The sequence below is a fragment of the Bufo bufo genome, chromosome 8, assembly GCF_905171765.1.
Source record: "Bufo bufo chromosome 8, aBufBuf1.1, whole genome shotgun sequence".
In the NCBI taxonomy this organism is placed as follows: Eukaryota; Metazoa; Chordata; class Amphibia; order Anura; family Bufonidae; genus Bufo; species Bufo bufo.
In genome coordinates, this window is record NC_053396.1 from 230,974,613 (window position 1) to 230,990,265 (window position 15,653).

The 15,653-nt window shown below is 50.1% G+C and overlaps 1 protein-coding gene across 1 annotated transcript in view; it reads right to left on the reverse strand.

Moving 5' to 3' along the window:
- LOC120978221 (gastric inhibitory polypeptide receptor-like) overlaps positions 1 to 14,214 on the reverse strand; it is a 75,675-nt gene extending 61,461 nt beyond the window's left edge. The window contains exons 1-2 of the mRNA XM_040406447.1: positions 14,115 to 14,214; positions 50 to 157 (exon numbers count right to left, since the gene is read on the reverse strand). Coding sequence (XP_040262381.1) covers positions 50 to 157; positions 14,115 to 14,139 — 133 coding nt within the window. The 5' untranslated portion in view covers positions 14,140 to 14,214. The remainder of the gene's footprint in view (positions 1 to 49; positions 158 to 14,114) is intronic.
- Between the last annotated feature and the right edge of the window lie 1,439 nt (positions 14,215 to 15,653).

The window sequence follows — 15,653 nt, forward strand, 5'->3', positions numbered from 1 at the left end:
CACTGCCATTTACCCTCCAAGCAGCTTCTTTCCCACCCCACCAACTCACCTTGAGCGTACCAGGGCAGATATGATGGACATGGCTCTGCATGGGTTGAGTTAGCAGCAGCATCTCCCCAGCACACATACATATCAAATGTGCGATTACAAAACACTCCTGAAACACATGGGACAGAGTTGTCAATGTTGTGTGCGGACATCTGATAGACATGGAGTCCTGGTCATCAAGAAGCCTGCACGTCTGGCTGGTTTGAGTTAGTGCATGAATATTTTGAGCTGGCAGTGTGAGTCGGTGCATACAGTCAGGTCCATAAATATTGGGACATGGACACAATTGTAACATTTCTGGCTCTATACACCACCACAATGGATTTGAAAGGAAACAAACACGATGTGCTTTACCTGCAGACTGTCAGCTTTAATCTGAGGTATTTACATCCAAATCAGGTGAACGGTGCAGGAATTACAGCAGTTTCCATATGTGCCACTTGTTAAGCAACCAAAAGTAATGGGACAATTGTCTTCTCGGCTGTTCCATGGCCAGGTCTGTGTAATTCCCTCATTATCCCAATTACAATGAGCAGATACAAGGTCCAGAGGTCATTTCCAGTCTGCTATTTGCATTTGGAATCTGTTGCTGTCAACTCTCAAGATGAGATCCAAAGAGCTGTCACTATCAGTGAAGCCATCATTGGGCTGAAAAACACAACAAGCCCATCGGAGAGATAGCAAAAACATTAGGCGCGGCCAAAACAACTGTTTGGAACATTCTTATAAAGAAGGAACGCACCGGTGAGCTCAGCAACACCAAAAGACCCGGAAGACCACGGAAAACAACTGTGGTGGATGAGCGAAGAATTCTTTCCCTGGTGAAGAAAACCCCCTTCACAACAGTTGGCCGGATCAAGAACACTCTCCAGGAGGTAGGTGTATGTGTGTCAGTCAACAATCAGGAGAAGACTTCACCACAGTGAATACAGAGGGTTCACCACAAGATGGAAACCATCGGTGAGCCTCAAAAACAGGAAGGCCAGATTAGAGTTTGCCAAACGACATCTAAAAAAGCCTTCACAGTTCTGGAACAACATCCTATGGACAGATGAGACCAAGATCAACTTGTACCAGAGTGATGGGAAGAGAAGAGTATGGAGAAGGAAAGGAGCTGCTCATGATCCTAAGCATACCACCTCATCAGTGAAGCATGGTGGTGGTAGTGTCATGGCGTGGACATGTATGGCTGCCAATGGAACTGCTTCTCTTGTATTTATTGATGATGTGACTGCTGACAAAAGCAGCAGGATGAATTCTGAAGTGTTTCGGGCAATATTATCTGCTCATATTCAGCCAAACGCTTCAGAACTCATTGGACGGCTCTTCACAGCGCAGATGGACAATGACCCAAAGCATACTGCAAAAGCAACCAAAGAGTTTTTTAAGGAAAAAAGTGGACTGTTATGCAATGGCCAAGTCAATCCCCGGACCTGAATCCGATTGAGCATTTCACCTGCTGAAGACAAAACTGAAGGGAAAATGCCCCAAGAACAAGCAGGAGCTGAAGACAGTTGCAGTAGAGCCTGGCCGAGCATCACCAGGGATGAAACCCAGCGTCTGGGGAGGTCTATGCGTTCCAGACTTCAGGCTGTAATTGACTGCAAAGGATTTGCAACCAAGTATTAAAAGGTGAAAGTTTTATTTATGATTATTATTATGTCCCATTACTTTTGGTCCCTTAACAAGTGGGAGGCTCATATGCAAACTGTTGTAATTCCTGCACCGTTCACCTGGTTTGGATGTAAATACCTCAAATTACAGCTGACAGTCTGCAGGTAAAGCACATCTTGTTTCATCTCACATCCCTTGTGGTGGTGTATAGAGCCAAAAATGTTAGAATTGTGTCAATGTCCCAATATTTATGGACCTGAATTAGCCAGTGCATGTATAGTCTGTATATAGTCCAGGCAGTCTGAGCTGGTGTGTGTATAGTCCAGGCAGTCTGAGTCAGTGCGTTTATAGTCCAGGAGGTCTGTGCCACCACGTGTGTAGCCTGGGTAGTCTGAACCGGCACATGTACAGTCTGAGCAATCTGAGCTGGTGTGTATAGCCTGGGCAGTTTGAGCCAGTGGGTATAGTCCAGGCAGTCTGAGTCAGTGCATGTATAGTCTGGGCAGTCTGACACAGTGCATGTATAGTCTGGGCAGTCTGAGTCAGTGCATGTATAGTCCAGAAAGTCTGTGCCACCACGTGTGTAGCCTGGGCAGTCTGAACCGGCACATGTATAGTCTAGGCAATCTGAGATGGTGTGTGTATAGTCAGGGAGATCTGAGCCAATGTTTTTAGTATTGGCAGAATCAGCAGATGAGTATATAGTCCAGGGAGTCTGAGCCAAAGTGTATAGTCTGTGCACTTTGAGCTGAGGCATGTACAGTCTGGCCAGTCTGAGCTGGTGCATATATAGTCCAGGCAGTCTCAGCTGGTGTGTGTATAATCCAGGCAGTCTGAGCCAGCACATGTATAGTCCAGGCAGTTTGAGTCAGTGTGTGTATAGTTTGGGCAGTCTGAGCCGGTGGGTGTATAGTCTGGGCAGTCTGAGCCAGCACATGTATAGTCCGGGCAGTTTGAGTCAGTGTGTGTATAGTTTGGGCAGTCTGAGCCGGTGGGTGTATAGTCTGGGCAGTCTGAGCCAGCACATGTATAGTCCGGGCAGTCTGAGCCGGTGCGTGTATAGTCTGGGCAGTCTGAGCCAGCACATGTATAGTCCGGGCAGTCTGAGCCAGCACATGTATAGTCCGGGCAGTCTGAGCCAGTGCGTGTATAGTCCGGGGAGTCTGAGCCAATGTGTATAGTCTGGCCAGTCTGAGCCAGTGCGTGTATAGTCCGGGCAGTCTAAGCCAGTGCATGTATAGTCCAGGCAGTCTAAGCCAGTGCATGTATAGTTTGAGCAGTCTGTGCCGGTGTGTGTATAGTCCGGGCAGTCGGAGTCGGTGCGTGTATAGTCCAGTCAGTCTGAGCCAATGTGTGTATAATTCAGGCAGTCTTGGCTGGTGTATACATAGTCCAGACAGTCTGAGGTGGCGGGTGTATAGTCTGGGTAGTCAGAGCCGTTGTGTATATAGTCCAGGCAGTTGAGCCGATGTGTATAGTTTAGGCAATATGAGACGTCTATGTATAGTCCAGGCAGTATAAGCCGGTGCGTATATAGTCTGGGGAGTCTGAACCGATGTGTATAGTCTGGGTAGTCTGAGCCAATGCATGTACAGTCTGAGCAGTCTGAATTGGTGGCTACATAGTCTGGGCTGTCTGAGATAGTGTGTGTAGTCCAGGAAGTCTGAGACAATGTGTTTTGTCGTGGCAGAATCAGCCGATGCGTATATACTCCAGGGAGTCTGAGCCAAAGTGTACAGTCTGGGAAGATTGAGCTGATGCATGTATAGTCTGGGCAGTCTGAGCCGGTGAGTGTATAGTCCAGGGAGTCTGAGCCAATGTGTATAATCTGGGCAGTCTGAGCCAGTGCGTATAGCCCGGCAGTCTGAGTCGGTACATGTATAGTCCAGGCAGTTGGAGTCATTACGTGTATAGTCCAGGAAGTCTGAGCCAGCACGTGTATAGTCTGGGCAGTCTGAGCTGGTGGGTGCATAGTCTGGGCTGTCTGAGATAGTGTGTGTAGTCTGGGAAGTCTGAGCCAATGTGTTTAGTCGTGGCAGAATCAGCCGATGCGTATATACTCCTGAGCTAAAGTGTACAGTCTGGGCAATCTGAGCTGGTGTGTATAGCCTGGGCAGTTGTAGCCAGTGCATATAGTCCAGGCAGTCTGAGTCGGTACATGTATAGTCTGGGCAGTCTGACACAGTGCGTGTATAGTCCAGGAACTCTGAGCCACCACGTGTGTAGCCTGGGCAGTCTGAACCGGCACATGTATAGTCTAGGCAATCTGAGATGGTGTGTGTATTGTCCGGAAAATCTGAGCCAATGTTTTTAGTATTGGCAGAATCAGCAGATGAGTATATAGTCCGGGGAGTCTGAGCCAACATTTATAGTCTGTGCACTTTGAACTGGTGCATATATAGTCCAGGCAGTCTAAGCCGTTACGTGTACAGTCCAGGAGGTCTGAGCCAGCACATGTATAGTCCGGGCAGTGTGAACCGGTGCTTGTATAGCCAGGGCAGTTTGAGCCAGTGCGTGTATAGTCCGAGCAGTCTGAGCCAGTGTTTGTATAGTCTGTGTTGTCTGAGCCAGTGCATGAATAGCCTGGGTAGTCTGAGCCAATGCATGTTTAGTCCGAGCAGTCTGAGACAGTGCGTGTATAGTCCGGGGAGTCTTTATCAGTGCGTGTATATTCTAGGCAGTCTGAGCTGTTACGTGTATAGTCCAGGAAGTCTGAGCCAGCACATGTATAGTCCGGGCAGTGTGAACCGGTGCTTGTATAGCCAGGGCAGTTTGAGCCAGTGTTTGTATAGTCTGTGTTGTCTGAGCCAGTGCATGAATAGTCCGGGCAGTTTGAGCCAGTGTTTGTATAGTCTGTGTTGTCTGAGCCAGCACATGAATAGCCTGGGTAGTCTGAGCCAGTGCATGTTTAGTCCAAGCAGTCTGAGACAGTGCGTGTATAGTCCGGGGAGTCTTTATCAGTGCGTGTATATTCCAGGCAGTCTGAGTCGATGCGTGTATAGTCTGGGCAGTCTGAGCTGGTGCATGTATTGTCCAGGCAGTCTGAGCCTTTAAGTGTATAGTCCAGGAATTCTGAGCCAGCACGTGTATAGTTTGGGAAGTCTGAGCCAATGTGTTTAGTCTTGGCAGAATCAGCCGATGCAAATATAGTCCATGGAGTCTGAGCCAAAGTGTACAGTCTGGGCAGTCTGAACTGGTGTGTAGAGCCTGGACAGTTTGAGCCAGTGTGCATAGTCCGGGCAGTCTGAGCCAGCATGTGTATAGTCCGGGCAGTCTGAGCCAGCACGTGTATAGTCCGGGCAGTCTGAGCCAGCACGTGCATAGTCCGGGCAGTCTGAGCCAGTGTGCATAGTCCAGGCAGTCTGAGCCGGTGGGTGTATAGTCCGGGCAGTCTGAGCCAGCACGTGCATAGTCCGGGCAGTCTGAGCCAGCACGTACATAGTCCGGGCAGTCTAAGCCAGCACGTACATAGTCCGGGCAGTCTGAGCCAGCAAGTGAATAGTCCGGGCAGTCTGAGCTAGCACGTGTATAGTCCGGGCAGTCTGAGCCAGCACGTGTATAGTCCGGGCAGTCGTAGCTGGCATGTGTATAGTCCGGGCAGTCGTAGCTGGCATGTGTATAGTCTGGGTAGTTTGAACCGATGCGTGTATAGTCCGGGCAGTCTAAGATGGTGTGTGTATTGTCTGGGCAGTCTAAGATAGTGTGTGTATAAATAGATAACAGGTCGGCACTACCTTTTTGAAGTTGCGGTGCACGCGTCAATGGATTGGCGTCCGATGAAACAATGTAGCAAAAAGACCGGCACTTCGCAGAATTTCAATCAGGAATTCGGTTTATTGGTCACATATTATTTTTTCACAGTGACGCGTTTCAGCACCAGCTTTCTTCAGACTATATACAAACATCTCACATGCAATCTTTAAATAGGCAAATGAAATACAGAGGAACTGACATCATCAGTAAGACTCCTCCCCCTCACTGACGATAATGGCCGTATAATGACAAGTATATAGTAGGATGTTATCCAATTCGTTTGGTAATCAATTCCGCCAGGAAAAAAAGGAAAGTACATTTATAAACTATAAACAAGCAGGAAACATCAAAGGAAGCCGGACACATTGTATCCACCACTGAGGCCCCTGGGTTCCGTCGTTTGTAAACCATGGATCCAGTAGGCCTCGCTCTTTAGTAACAGTTTATTTCTGTCACCTCCTCGACGGGGGAACGAAACACCCTCAATAATTTGATACCGTAATTGTGCAATATTATGCTTTTTTTTCGTGAAAATGAAGGAGTATTGCAGTAAATTACCTTTTCTTACCTAGTAGATTTGTGCTCAGTCTGTCCTTCATTCTCATGGAGGTTTCCCCCACATATAATAATCCGCATGGACACTTAAGAATGTAAATCACAAATCTGCCATCACATGTGAATGTGCCCCTTATCGAAATCCTTTCACCTGAATGTGGATGAGAGAAACATGGACCCTTAATGACACTGGAGCAATTCACCCAGTTGGACAGGGAGACGTCCCTGGTCTAGGGGAAGACAAGGCGCTTTGTCTTTTTTCTATTCTATTACTTCCCACTTCCGCCCGAACTATTTTATCTCTGATATTGTCGGCACGTTTGTAACACATCGTAGGTGGTCTCTGAAACTCACCTATCTGTGGGTAGGATTTAGATAGTATGTGCCAATGTTGATTAACACTAGTCCTCAGGCGTTGGGTCCATGGGTGATACTTAACCACTAAAGGGATCCTTGTCTCCTTTTTATGTTTAGCCACCTGTGTGATATCAGCCTTATCTCCAGGGGTAGCCTCTCTCTCTAAACTTACCAGTCATGTCATCTAATATTCTTTGACATGTATCTGTGTTACTAACAATGCGTTTCACTCTTTGATATTGAGAATAGGGAATAGATTGTTTAATAGATGCTGGATGACTACTAGAGAAGGCCAGCAGACTATTTCTGAATAAATCTGTCTGTACCTCACATCCTTCCCCTTGATCACCCAAGTGTCTAGAAATGAGATCCTCTCCAGATCTTGGTGAACTGTAAACTTCAGCTCCTCCCAGATGGAATTTATTGCTTCCAATACTCCTTCATTTTCACAAAAAAAAGCACAATATTGCACAATTACGGTATCAAATTATTGAGGGTGTTTCGTTCCCCCGTCGAGGAGGTGACAGAAATAAACTGTTACTAAAGAGCGAGGCCTACTGGATCCATGGTTTACAAACGACGGAACCCAGGGGCCTCAGTGGTGGATACAATGTGTCCGGCTTCCTTTGATGTTTCCTGCTTGTTTATAGTTTATAAATGTACTTTCCTTTTTTTCCTGGCGGAATTGATTACCAAACGAATTGGATAACATCCTACTATATACTTGTCATTATACGGCCATTATCGTCAGTGAGGGGGAGGAGTCTTACTGATGATGTCAGTTCCTCTGTATTTCATTTCCCTATTTAAAGATTGCATGTGAGATGTTTGTATATAGTCTGAAGAAAGCTGGAGCTGAAACGCGTCACTGTGAAAAAATAATAGGTGACCAATAAACCGAATTCCTGATTGAAATTCTACGAAGTTCCGGTCTTTTTGCTACATAGTGTGTGTATAGTCTGGCAGTCTGAGATGGTGCGTGTATAGTCTGGCAGTCTGAGATGGTGCGTGTATAGTCTGGGCAGTCTGAGATGGTGTGTGTATAGTCTGGGCAGTCTGAGATGGTGTGTGTGTATAGTCTGGGCAGTCTGAGATGGTGCGTGTATAGTCTGGGCAGTCTGAGATGGTGTGTGTATAGTCTGGGCAGTCTGAGATGGTGTGTGTATAGTCTGGGCAGTCTGAGATGGTGTGTGTATAGTCTGGGCAGTCTAAGATGGTGTGAGCATAGTCTGGGCAGTCTGAGATGGTGTGAGCATAGTCTGGGCAGTCTGAGATGGTGTGTGTATAGTCTGGGCAGTCTGAGATAGTGTGTGTATAGTCTGGGCAGTCTGAGATGGTGTGTGTATAGTCTGGGCAGTCTGAGATGGTGTGTGTATAGTCTGGGCAGTCTGAGATGGTGTGTGTATAGTCTGGGCAGTCTGAGATGGTGTGTGTATAGTCTGGGCAGTCTGAGATGGTGTGTGTATAGTCTGGGCAGTCTGAGATGGTGTGTGTATAGTCTGGGCAGTCTGAGATGGTGTGTGTATAGTCTGGGCAGTCTGAGATGGTGCGTGTATAGTCTGGGCAGTCTGAGATTGTGCGTGTATAGTCTGGGCAGTCTGAGATGGTGCGTGTATAGTCTGGGCAGTCTGAGATGGTGTGTGTATAGTCTGGGCAGTCTGAGATGGTGTGTGTATAGTCTGGGCAGTCTAAGATGGTGTGTGTATAGTCTGGGCAGTCTGAGATGGTGTGTGTATAGTCTGGGCAGTCTGAGATGGTGCGTGTATAGTCTGGGCAGTCTGAGATGGTGTGTGTATAGTCTGGGCAGTCTGAGATGGTGTGTGTATAGTCTGGGCAGTCTAAGATGGTGTGTGTATAGTCTGGGCAGTCTGAGATGGTGTGTGTATAGTCTGGGCAGTCTAAGATGGTGTGTGTATAGTCTGGGCAGTCTGAGATGGTGTGTGTATAGTCTGGGCAGTCTGAGATGGTGTGTGTATAGTCTGGGCAGTCTAAGATGGTGTGTGTATAGTCTGGGCAGTCTGAGATGGTGCGTGTATAGTCTGGGCAGTCTGAGATGGTGCGTGTATAGTCTGGGCAGTCTGAGATGGTGTGTGTATAGTCTGGGCAGTCTAAGATGGTGTGAGCATAGTCTGGGCAGTCTGAGATGGTGTGTGCATAGTCTGGGCAGTCTGAGATGGTGTGTGTATAGTCTGGGCAGTCTAAGATGGTGTGTGTATAGTCTGGGCAGTCTGAGATGGTGTGTGTATAGTCTGGGCAGTCTGAGATGGTGTGTGTATAGTCTGGGCAGTCTGAGATGGTGCGTGTATAGTCTGAGCAGTCTGAGATGGTGTGTGTATAGTCTGGGCAGTCTAGGATGGTGTGTGTATAGTCTGGGCAGTCTAAGATGGTGTGTGTATAGTCTGGGCAGTCTGAGATAGTGCGTGTATAGTCTGGGCAGTCTAGGATGGTGTGTGTATAGTCTGGGCAGTCCAAGATGGTGTGTGTATAGTCTGGGCAGTCTGAGATGGTGTATATAGTCTGGGCAGTCTAAGATGGTGTGTGTATAGTCTGGGCAGTCTGAGATGGTGTGTGTATAGTCTGGGCAGTCTGAGATGGTGTGTGTATAGTCTGGGCAGTCTGAGATGGTGTGTGTATAGTCTGGGCAGTCTGAGATGGTGTGTGCATAGTCTGGGCAGTCTGAGATGGTGCGTGTATAGTCTGGGCAGTCTGAGATGGTGCGTGTATAGTCTGGGCAGTCTGAGATGGTGTGTGTATAGTCTGGGCAGTCTGAGATGGTGTGTGTATAGTCTGGGCAGTCTAAGATGGTGTGTGTATAGTCTGGGCAGTCTGAGATGGTGTGTGTATAGTCTGGGCAGTCTGAGATGGTGTGTGTATAGTCTGGGCAGTCTGAGATGGTGTGTGTATAGTCTGGGCAGTCTGAGATGGTGTGTGTATAGTCTGGGCAGTCTAAAATGGTGTGAGCATAGTCTGGGCAGTCTGAGATGGTGTGTGCATAGTCTGGGCAGTCTGAGATGGTGTGTGTATAGTCTGGGCAGTCTAAGATGGTGTGTGTATAGTCTGGGCAGTCTGAGATGGTGTGTGTATAGTCTGGGCAGTCTGAGATGGTGTGTGTATAGTCTGGGCAGTCTAAGATGGTGTGTGTATAGTCTGGGCAGTCTGAGATGGTGTGTGTATAGTCTGGGCAGTCTGAGATGGTGTGTGTATAGTCTGAGCAGTCTGAGATGGTGCGTGTATAGTCTGAGCAGTCTGAGATGGTGTGTGTATAGTCTGAGCAGTCTGAGATGGTGCGTGTATAGTCTGAGCAGTCTGAGATGGTGTGTGTATAGTCTGGGCAGTCTGAGATGGTGTGTGTATAGTCTGAGCAGTCTGAGATGGTGCGTGTATAGTCTGAGCAGTCTGAGATGGTGTGTGTATAGTCTGGGCAGTCTGAGATGGTGTGTGTATAGTCTGGGCAGTCTGAGATGGTGTGTGTATAGTCTGGGCAGTCTAAGATGGTGTGTGTATAGTCTGGGCAGTCTGAGATGGTGTGTGTATAGTCTGGGCAGTCTGAGATGGTGCGTGTATAGTCTGGGCAGTCTGAGATGGTGCGTGTATAGTCTGGGCAGTCTGAGATGGTGTGTGTATAGTCTGGGCAGTCTGAGATGGTGTGTGTATAGTCTGGGCAGTCTGAGATGGTGTGTGTATAGTCTGGGCAGTCTAGGATGGTGTGTGTATAGTCTGGGCAGTCTAGGATGGTGTGTGTATAGTCTGGGCAGTCTGAGATGGTGTGTGTATAGTCTGGGCAGTCTGAGATGGTGTGTGTATAGTCTGGGCAGTCTGAGATGGTGCGTGTATAGTCTGAGCAGTCTGAGATGGTGTGTGTATAGTCTGGGCAGTCTGAGATGGTGTGTGTATAGTCTGGGCAGTCTAAGATGGTGTGTGTATAGTCTGGGCAGTCTGAGATGGTGTGTGTATAGTCTGGGCAGTCTGAGATGGTGTGTGTATAGTCTGGGCAGTCTGAGATGGTGTGTGTATAGTCTGGGCAGTCTGAGATGGTGTGTATAGTCTGGGCAGTCTGAGATGGTGCGTGTATAGTCTGGGCAGTCTGAGATGGTGTGTGTATAGTCTGGGCAGTCTGAGATGGTGTTTGTATAGTCTGGGCAGTCTGAGATGGTGCGTGTATAGTCTGAGCAGTCTGAGATGGTGTGTGTATAGTCTGGGCAGTCTGAGATGGTGTGTGTATAGTCTGGGCAGTCTAAGATGGTGTGTGTATAGTCTGGGCAGTCTGAGATGGTGTGTGTATAGTCTGGGCAGTCTGAGATGGTGTGTGTATAGTCTGGGCAGTCTGAGATGGTGCGTGTATAGTCTGGGCAGTCTGAGATGGTGCGTGTATAGTCTGGGCAGTCTAAGATGGTGTGTGTATAGTCTGGGCAGTCTGAGATGGTGTGTGTATAGTCTGGGCAGTCTGAGATGGTGCGTGTATAGTCTGGGCAGTCTAAGATGGTGTGTGTATAGTCTGGGCAGTCTGAGATGGTGTGTGTATAGTCTGGGCAGTCTGAGATGGTGTGTGTATAGTCTGGGCAGTCTGAGATGGTGCGTGTATAGTCTGGGCAGTCTAAGATGGTGTGTGTATAGTCTGGGCAGTCTGAGATGGTGTGTGTATAGTCTGGGCAGTCTAAGATGGTGTGTGTATAGTCTGGGCAGTCTGAGATGGTGTGTGTATAGTCTGGGCAGTCTGAGATGGTGCGTGTATAGTCTGGGCAGTCTGAGATGGTGTGTGTATAGTCTGGGCAGTCTGAGATGGTGCGTGCATAGTCTGGGCAGGGTGAGCCAATATAAATAGTATGGCCAGTCTGAGCCTGTGTATATAGCCCAGGCATTATGAGCCAGTGCATATACTACGGGCAGTCTGTGCCAGTGCGTGTATAGTCCGGGCAGTCTGAGCCGGTGCAGGAATAGTCTGGGCAGTATGAGCCGGTGTGAATAGTCCGGGCAGTATGAGCCGGTGCAGGAATAGTCCGGGCAATCTGAGCAGGTGTGTATAGTCCAGGAAGTCTGAGCTTGTATGAGTATTGTCTGGGCAGTATGAGCCAGTGGGTATCAGCCAGGCAGTCAGTATGAATAGTCTGGGCAGTGTGAGCGGCTGTGTACAGTCCAGGCAGTATGAGCCGGTGTGAATAGTCCGGGCAGTATCAGCCGGTGCAGGAATAGTCCAGGCAGTATTAACCGCTGTGAATAGTCCGGGCAGTATTAGCCGGTGTGAATAGTCCGGGCAGTATGAGCCGGTGTGAATAGTCCGGGCAGTATGAGCCGGTGTGAATAGTCCGGGCAGTATGAGCCGGTGCAGGAATAGTCCGGGCAGTATGAGCCGGTGTGAATAGTCCGGGCAGTATGAGCCGGTGCAGAAATAGTCCGGGCAGTATGAGCCGGTGTGAATAGTCCGGGCAGTATGAGCCGGTGTGAATAGTCCGGGCAGTATCAGCCGGAGTAATTAGTCCGGACAGTATCAGCCGGTGCAGGAATAGTCCAGGCAGTATTAACCGCTGTGAATAGTCCGGGCAGTATGAGCCGGTGTGAATAGTCCGGGCAGTATGAGCCGGTGCAGGAATAGTCCGGGCAGTATGAGCCGGTGCAGGAATAGTCCGGGCAGTATGAGCCGGTGCAGGAATAGGCCGGGCAGTATGAGCCGGTGCAGGAATAGGCCGGGCAGTATGAGCCGGTGCAGGAATAGTCCGGGCAGTATGAGCCGGTGCAGGAATAGGCCAGGCAGTATGAGCCGGTGTGAATAGTCCGGGCAGTATGAGCCGTGCAGGAATAGGCCGGGCAGTATGAGCCGGTTCAGGAATAGTCCGGGCAGTATGAGCCGGTGCAGGAATAGTCCGGGCAGTATGAGCCGGTGCAGGAATAGGCCGGGCAGTATGAGGCGGTGCAGGAATAGGCCGGGCAGTATGAGCCGGTGTGAATAGGCCGGGCAGTATGAGCCGGTGCAGGAATAGGCCGGGCAGTATGAGCCGGTGCAGGAATAGGCCGGGCAGTATGAGCCGTGCAGGAATAGGCCGGGCAGTATGAGCCGGTGCAGGAATAGGCCGGGCAGTATGAGCCGGTGTGAATAGTCCGGGCAGTATGAGCCGGTGTGAATAGGCCGGGCAGTATGAGCCGCTGCAGGAATAGGCCGGGCAGTATGAGCCGGTGTGAATAGTCCGGGCAGTATGAGCCGGTGCAGGAATAGGCCGGGCAGTATGAGCCGGTGCAGGAATAGGCCGGGCAGTATGAGCCGGTGCAGGAATAGTCCGGGCAGTATGAGCCGGTGTGAATAGTCCGGGCAGTATGAGCCGGTGTGAATAGTCCGGGCAGTATGAGCCGGTGTGAATAGGCCGGGCAGTATGAGCCGGTGCAGGAATAGTCCGGGCAGTATGAGCCGGTGCAGGAATAGGCCAGGCAGTATGAGCCGGTGTGAATAGTCCGGGCAGTATGAGCCGTGCAGGAATAGGCCGGGCAGTATGAGCCGGTTCAGGAATAGTCCGGGCAGTAGGAGCCGGTGCAGGAATAGTCCGGGCAGTATGAGCCGATGCAGGAATAGGCCGGGCAGTATGAGCCGGTGCAGGAATAGGCCGGGCAGTATGAGCCGGTGCAGGAATAGTCCGGGCAGTATGAGCCGGTGCAGGAATAGTCCGGGCAGTATGAGCCGATGCAGGAATAGGCCGGGCAGTATGAGCCGGTGCAGGAATAGGCCGGGCAGTATGAGGCGGTGCAGGAATAGTCCGGGCAGTATGAGCCGGTGTGAATAGGCCGGGCAGTATGAGCCGGTGCAGGAATAGGCCGGGCAGTATGAGCCGGTGCAGGAATAGGCCGGGCAGTATGAGCCGTGCAGGAATAGGCCGGGCAGTATGAGCCGGTTCAGGAATAGTCCGGGCAGTATGAGCCGGTGCAGGAATAGGCCGGGCAGTATGAGCCGTGCAGGAATAGTCCGGGCAGTATGAGCCGGTGCAGGAATAGTCCGGGCAGTATGAGCCGGTGTGAATAGTCCGGGCAGTATGAGCCGGTGCAGGAATAGTCCGGGCAGTATGAGCCGATGCAGGAATAGGCCGGGCAGTATGAGCCGGTGCAGGAATAGGCCGGGCAGTATGAGCCGGTGTGAATAGTCCGGGCAGTATGAGCCAGTGCAGGAATAGTCCGGGCAGTATGAGCCGTGCAGGAATAGTCCGGGCAGTATGAGCCGTGCAGGAATAGTCCGGGCAGTATGAGCCGGTGCAGGAATAGTCCGGGCAGTATGAGCCGGTGCAGGAATAGTCCGGGCAGTATGAGCCGGTGTGAATAGTCCGGGCAGTATGAGCCGGTGCAGGAATAGTCCGGGCAGTATGAGCCGGTGTGAATAGTCCGGGCAGTATGAGCCGTGCAGGAATAGTCCGGGCAGTATGAGCCGGTGTGAATAGTCCGGGCAGTATGAGCCGGTGCAGGAATAGTCCGGGCAGTATGAGCCGGTGTGAATAGTCCGGGCAGTATGAGCCGGTGTGAATAGTCCGGGCAGTATGAGCCGGTGCAGGAATAGTCCGGGCAGTATGAGCCGGTGTGAATAGTCCGGGCAGTATGAGCCGGTGCAGGAATAGTCCGGGCAGTATGAGCCGGTGTGAATAGTCCGGGCAGTATGAGCCGGTGTGAATAGTCCGGGCAGTATGAGCCGTGCAGGAATAGTCCGGGCAGTATGAGCTGCAGTCCAGTAGTTTCTGGGTGACCTGTGGATTATTCTGCAAACATATTACACTTTCATCCTATTCCTTCTCTGCGAGGATTATTGAGGTTGCACTCACCGCCCAGTGGAGGATCCGTCCTCATCTTTCTCTCACAGTCTTCCTGATATTTTTTCCAGGCATGCACCGTCTCTTGCACAGTGCTACCTCTGCATGTCTGCAGCTGTGATAGAGAATACATCATCAGCAACGCTGCACTACATCCCCAGCACTACACCACCTCACCAGTACAAAGCATCACTCACACAACACTACATCCCCAGCACTACACCACCTCACCAGTACAAAGCATCACTCACACAACACTACATCCCCAGCACTACACCACCTCACCAGTACAAAGCATCACTCACACAACACTACATCCCCAGCACTACACCACCTCACCAGTACAAAGCATCACTCACACAACACTACATCCCCAGCACTACACCACCTCACCAGTACAGAACATCACTCACACAACACTACATCACCAGCACTACACCACCTCACCAGTACAGAACATCACTCACATAACACTACATCCCCAGCACTACACCACCTCACCAGTACAAAGCATCACTCACACAACACTACATCACCAGCACTACACCACCTCACCAGTACAAAGCATCACTCACATAACACTACATCACCAGCACTACACCACCTCACCAGTACAGAACATCACTCACACAACACTACATCACCAGCACTACACCACCTCACCAGTACAGAACATCACTCACACAACACTACATCACCAGCACTACACCACCTCACCAGTACAGAACATCACTCACACAACACTACATCCCCAGCACTACACCACCTCACCAGTACAAAGCATCGCTCACACAACACTACATCCCCAGCACTACACCACCTCACCAGTACAAAGCATCACTCACACAACACTACATCCCCAGCACTACATCCCCAGCACTACACCACCTCACCAGTACAAAGCATCAATCACATAACACTACATCCCCAGCACTACACCACCTCACCAGTACAGAACATCACTCACACAACACTACATCCCCAGCACTACACCACCTCACCAGTACAAAGCATCACTCACACAACACTACATCCCCAGCACTACATCCCCAGCACTACACCACCTCACCAGTACAAAGCATCAATCACATAACACTACATCCCCAGCACTACACCACCTCACCAGTACAGAACATCACTCACACAACACTACATCCCCAGCACTACACCACCTCACCAGTACAAAGCATCACTCACACAACACTACATCCCCAGCACTACATCCCCAGCACTACACCACCTCACCAGTACAAAGCATCAATCACATAACACTACATCCCCAGCACTACACCACCTCACCAGTACAGAACATCACTCACACAACACTACATCACTAGCACTACACCACCTCACCAGTACAAAGCATCACTCACACAACACTACATCACCAGCACTACACCACCTCACCAGTACAAAACATCACTCACACAACACTACATCCCCAGCACTACACCACCTCACCAGTACAAAGCATCACTCACACAACACTACATCCCCAGCACTACACCACCTCACCAGTACAAAGCATCACTCACACAACACTACATCCCC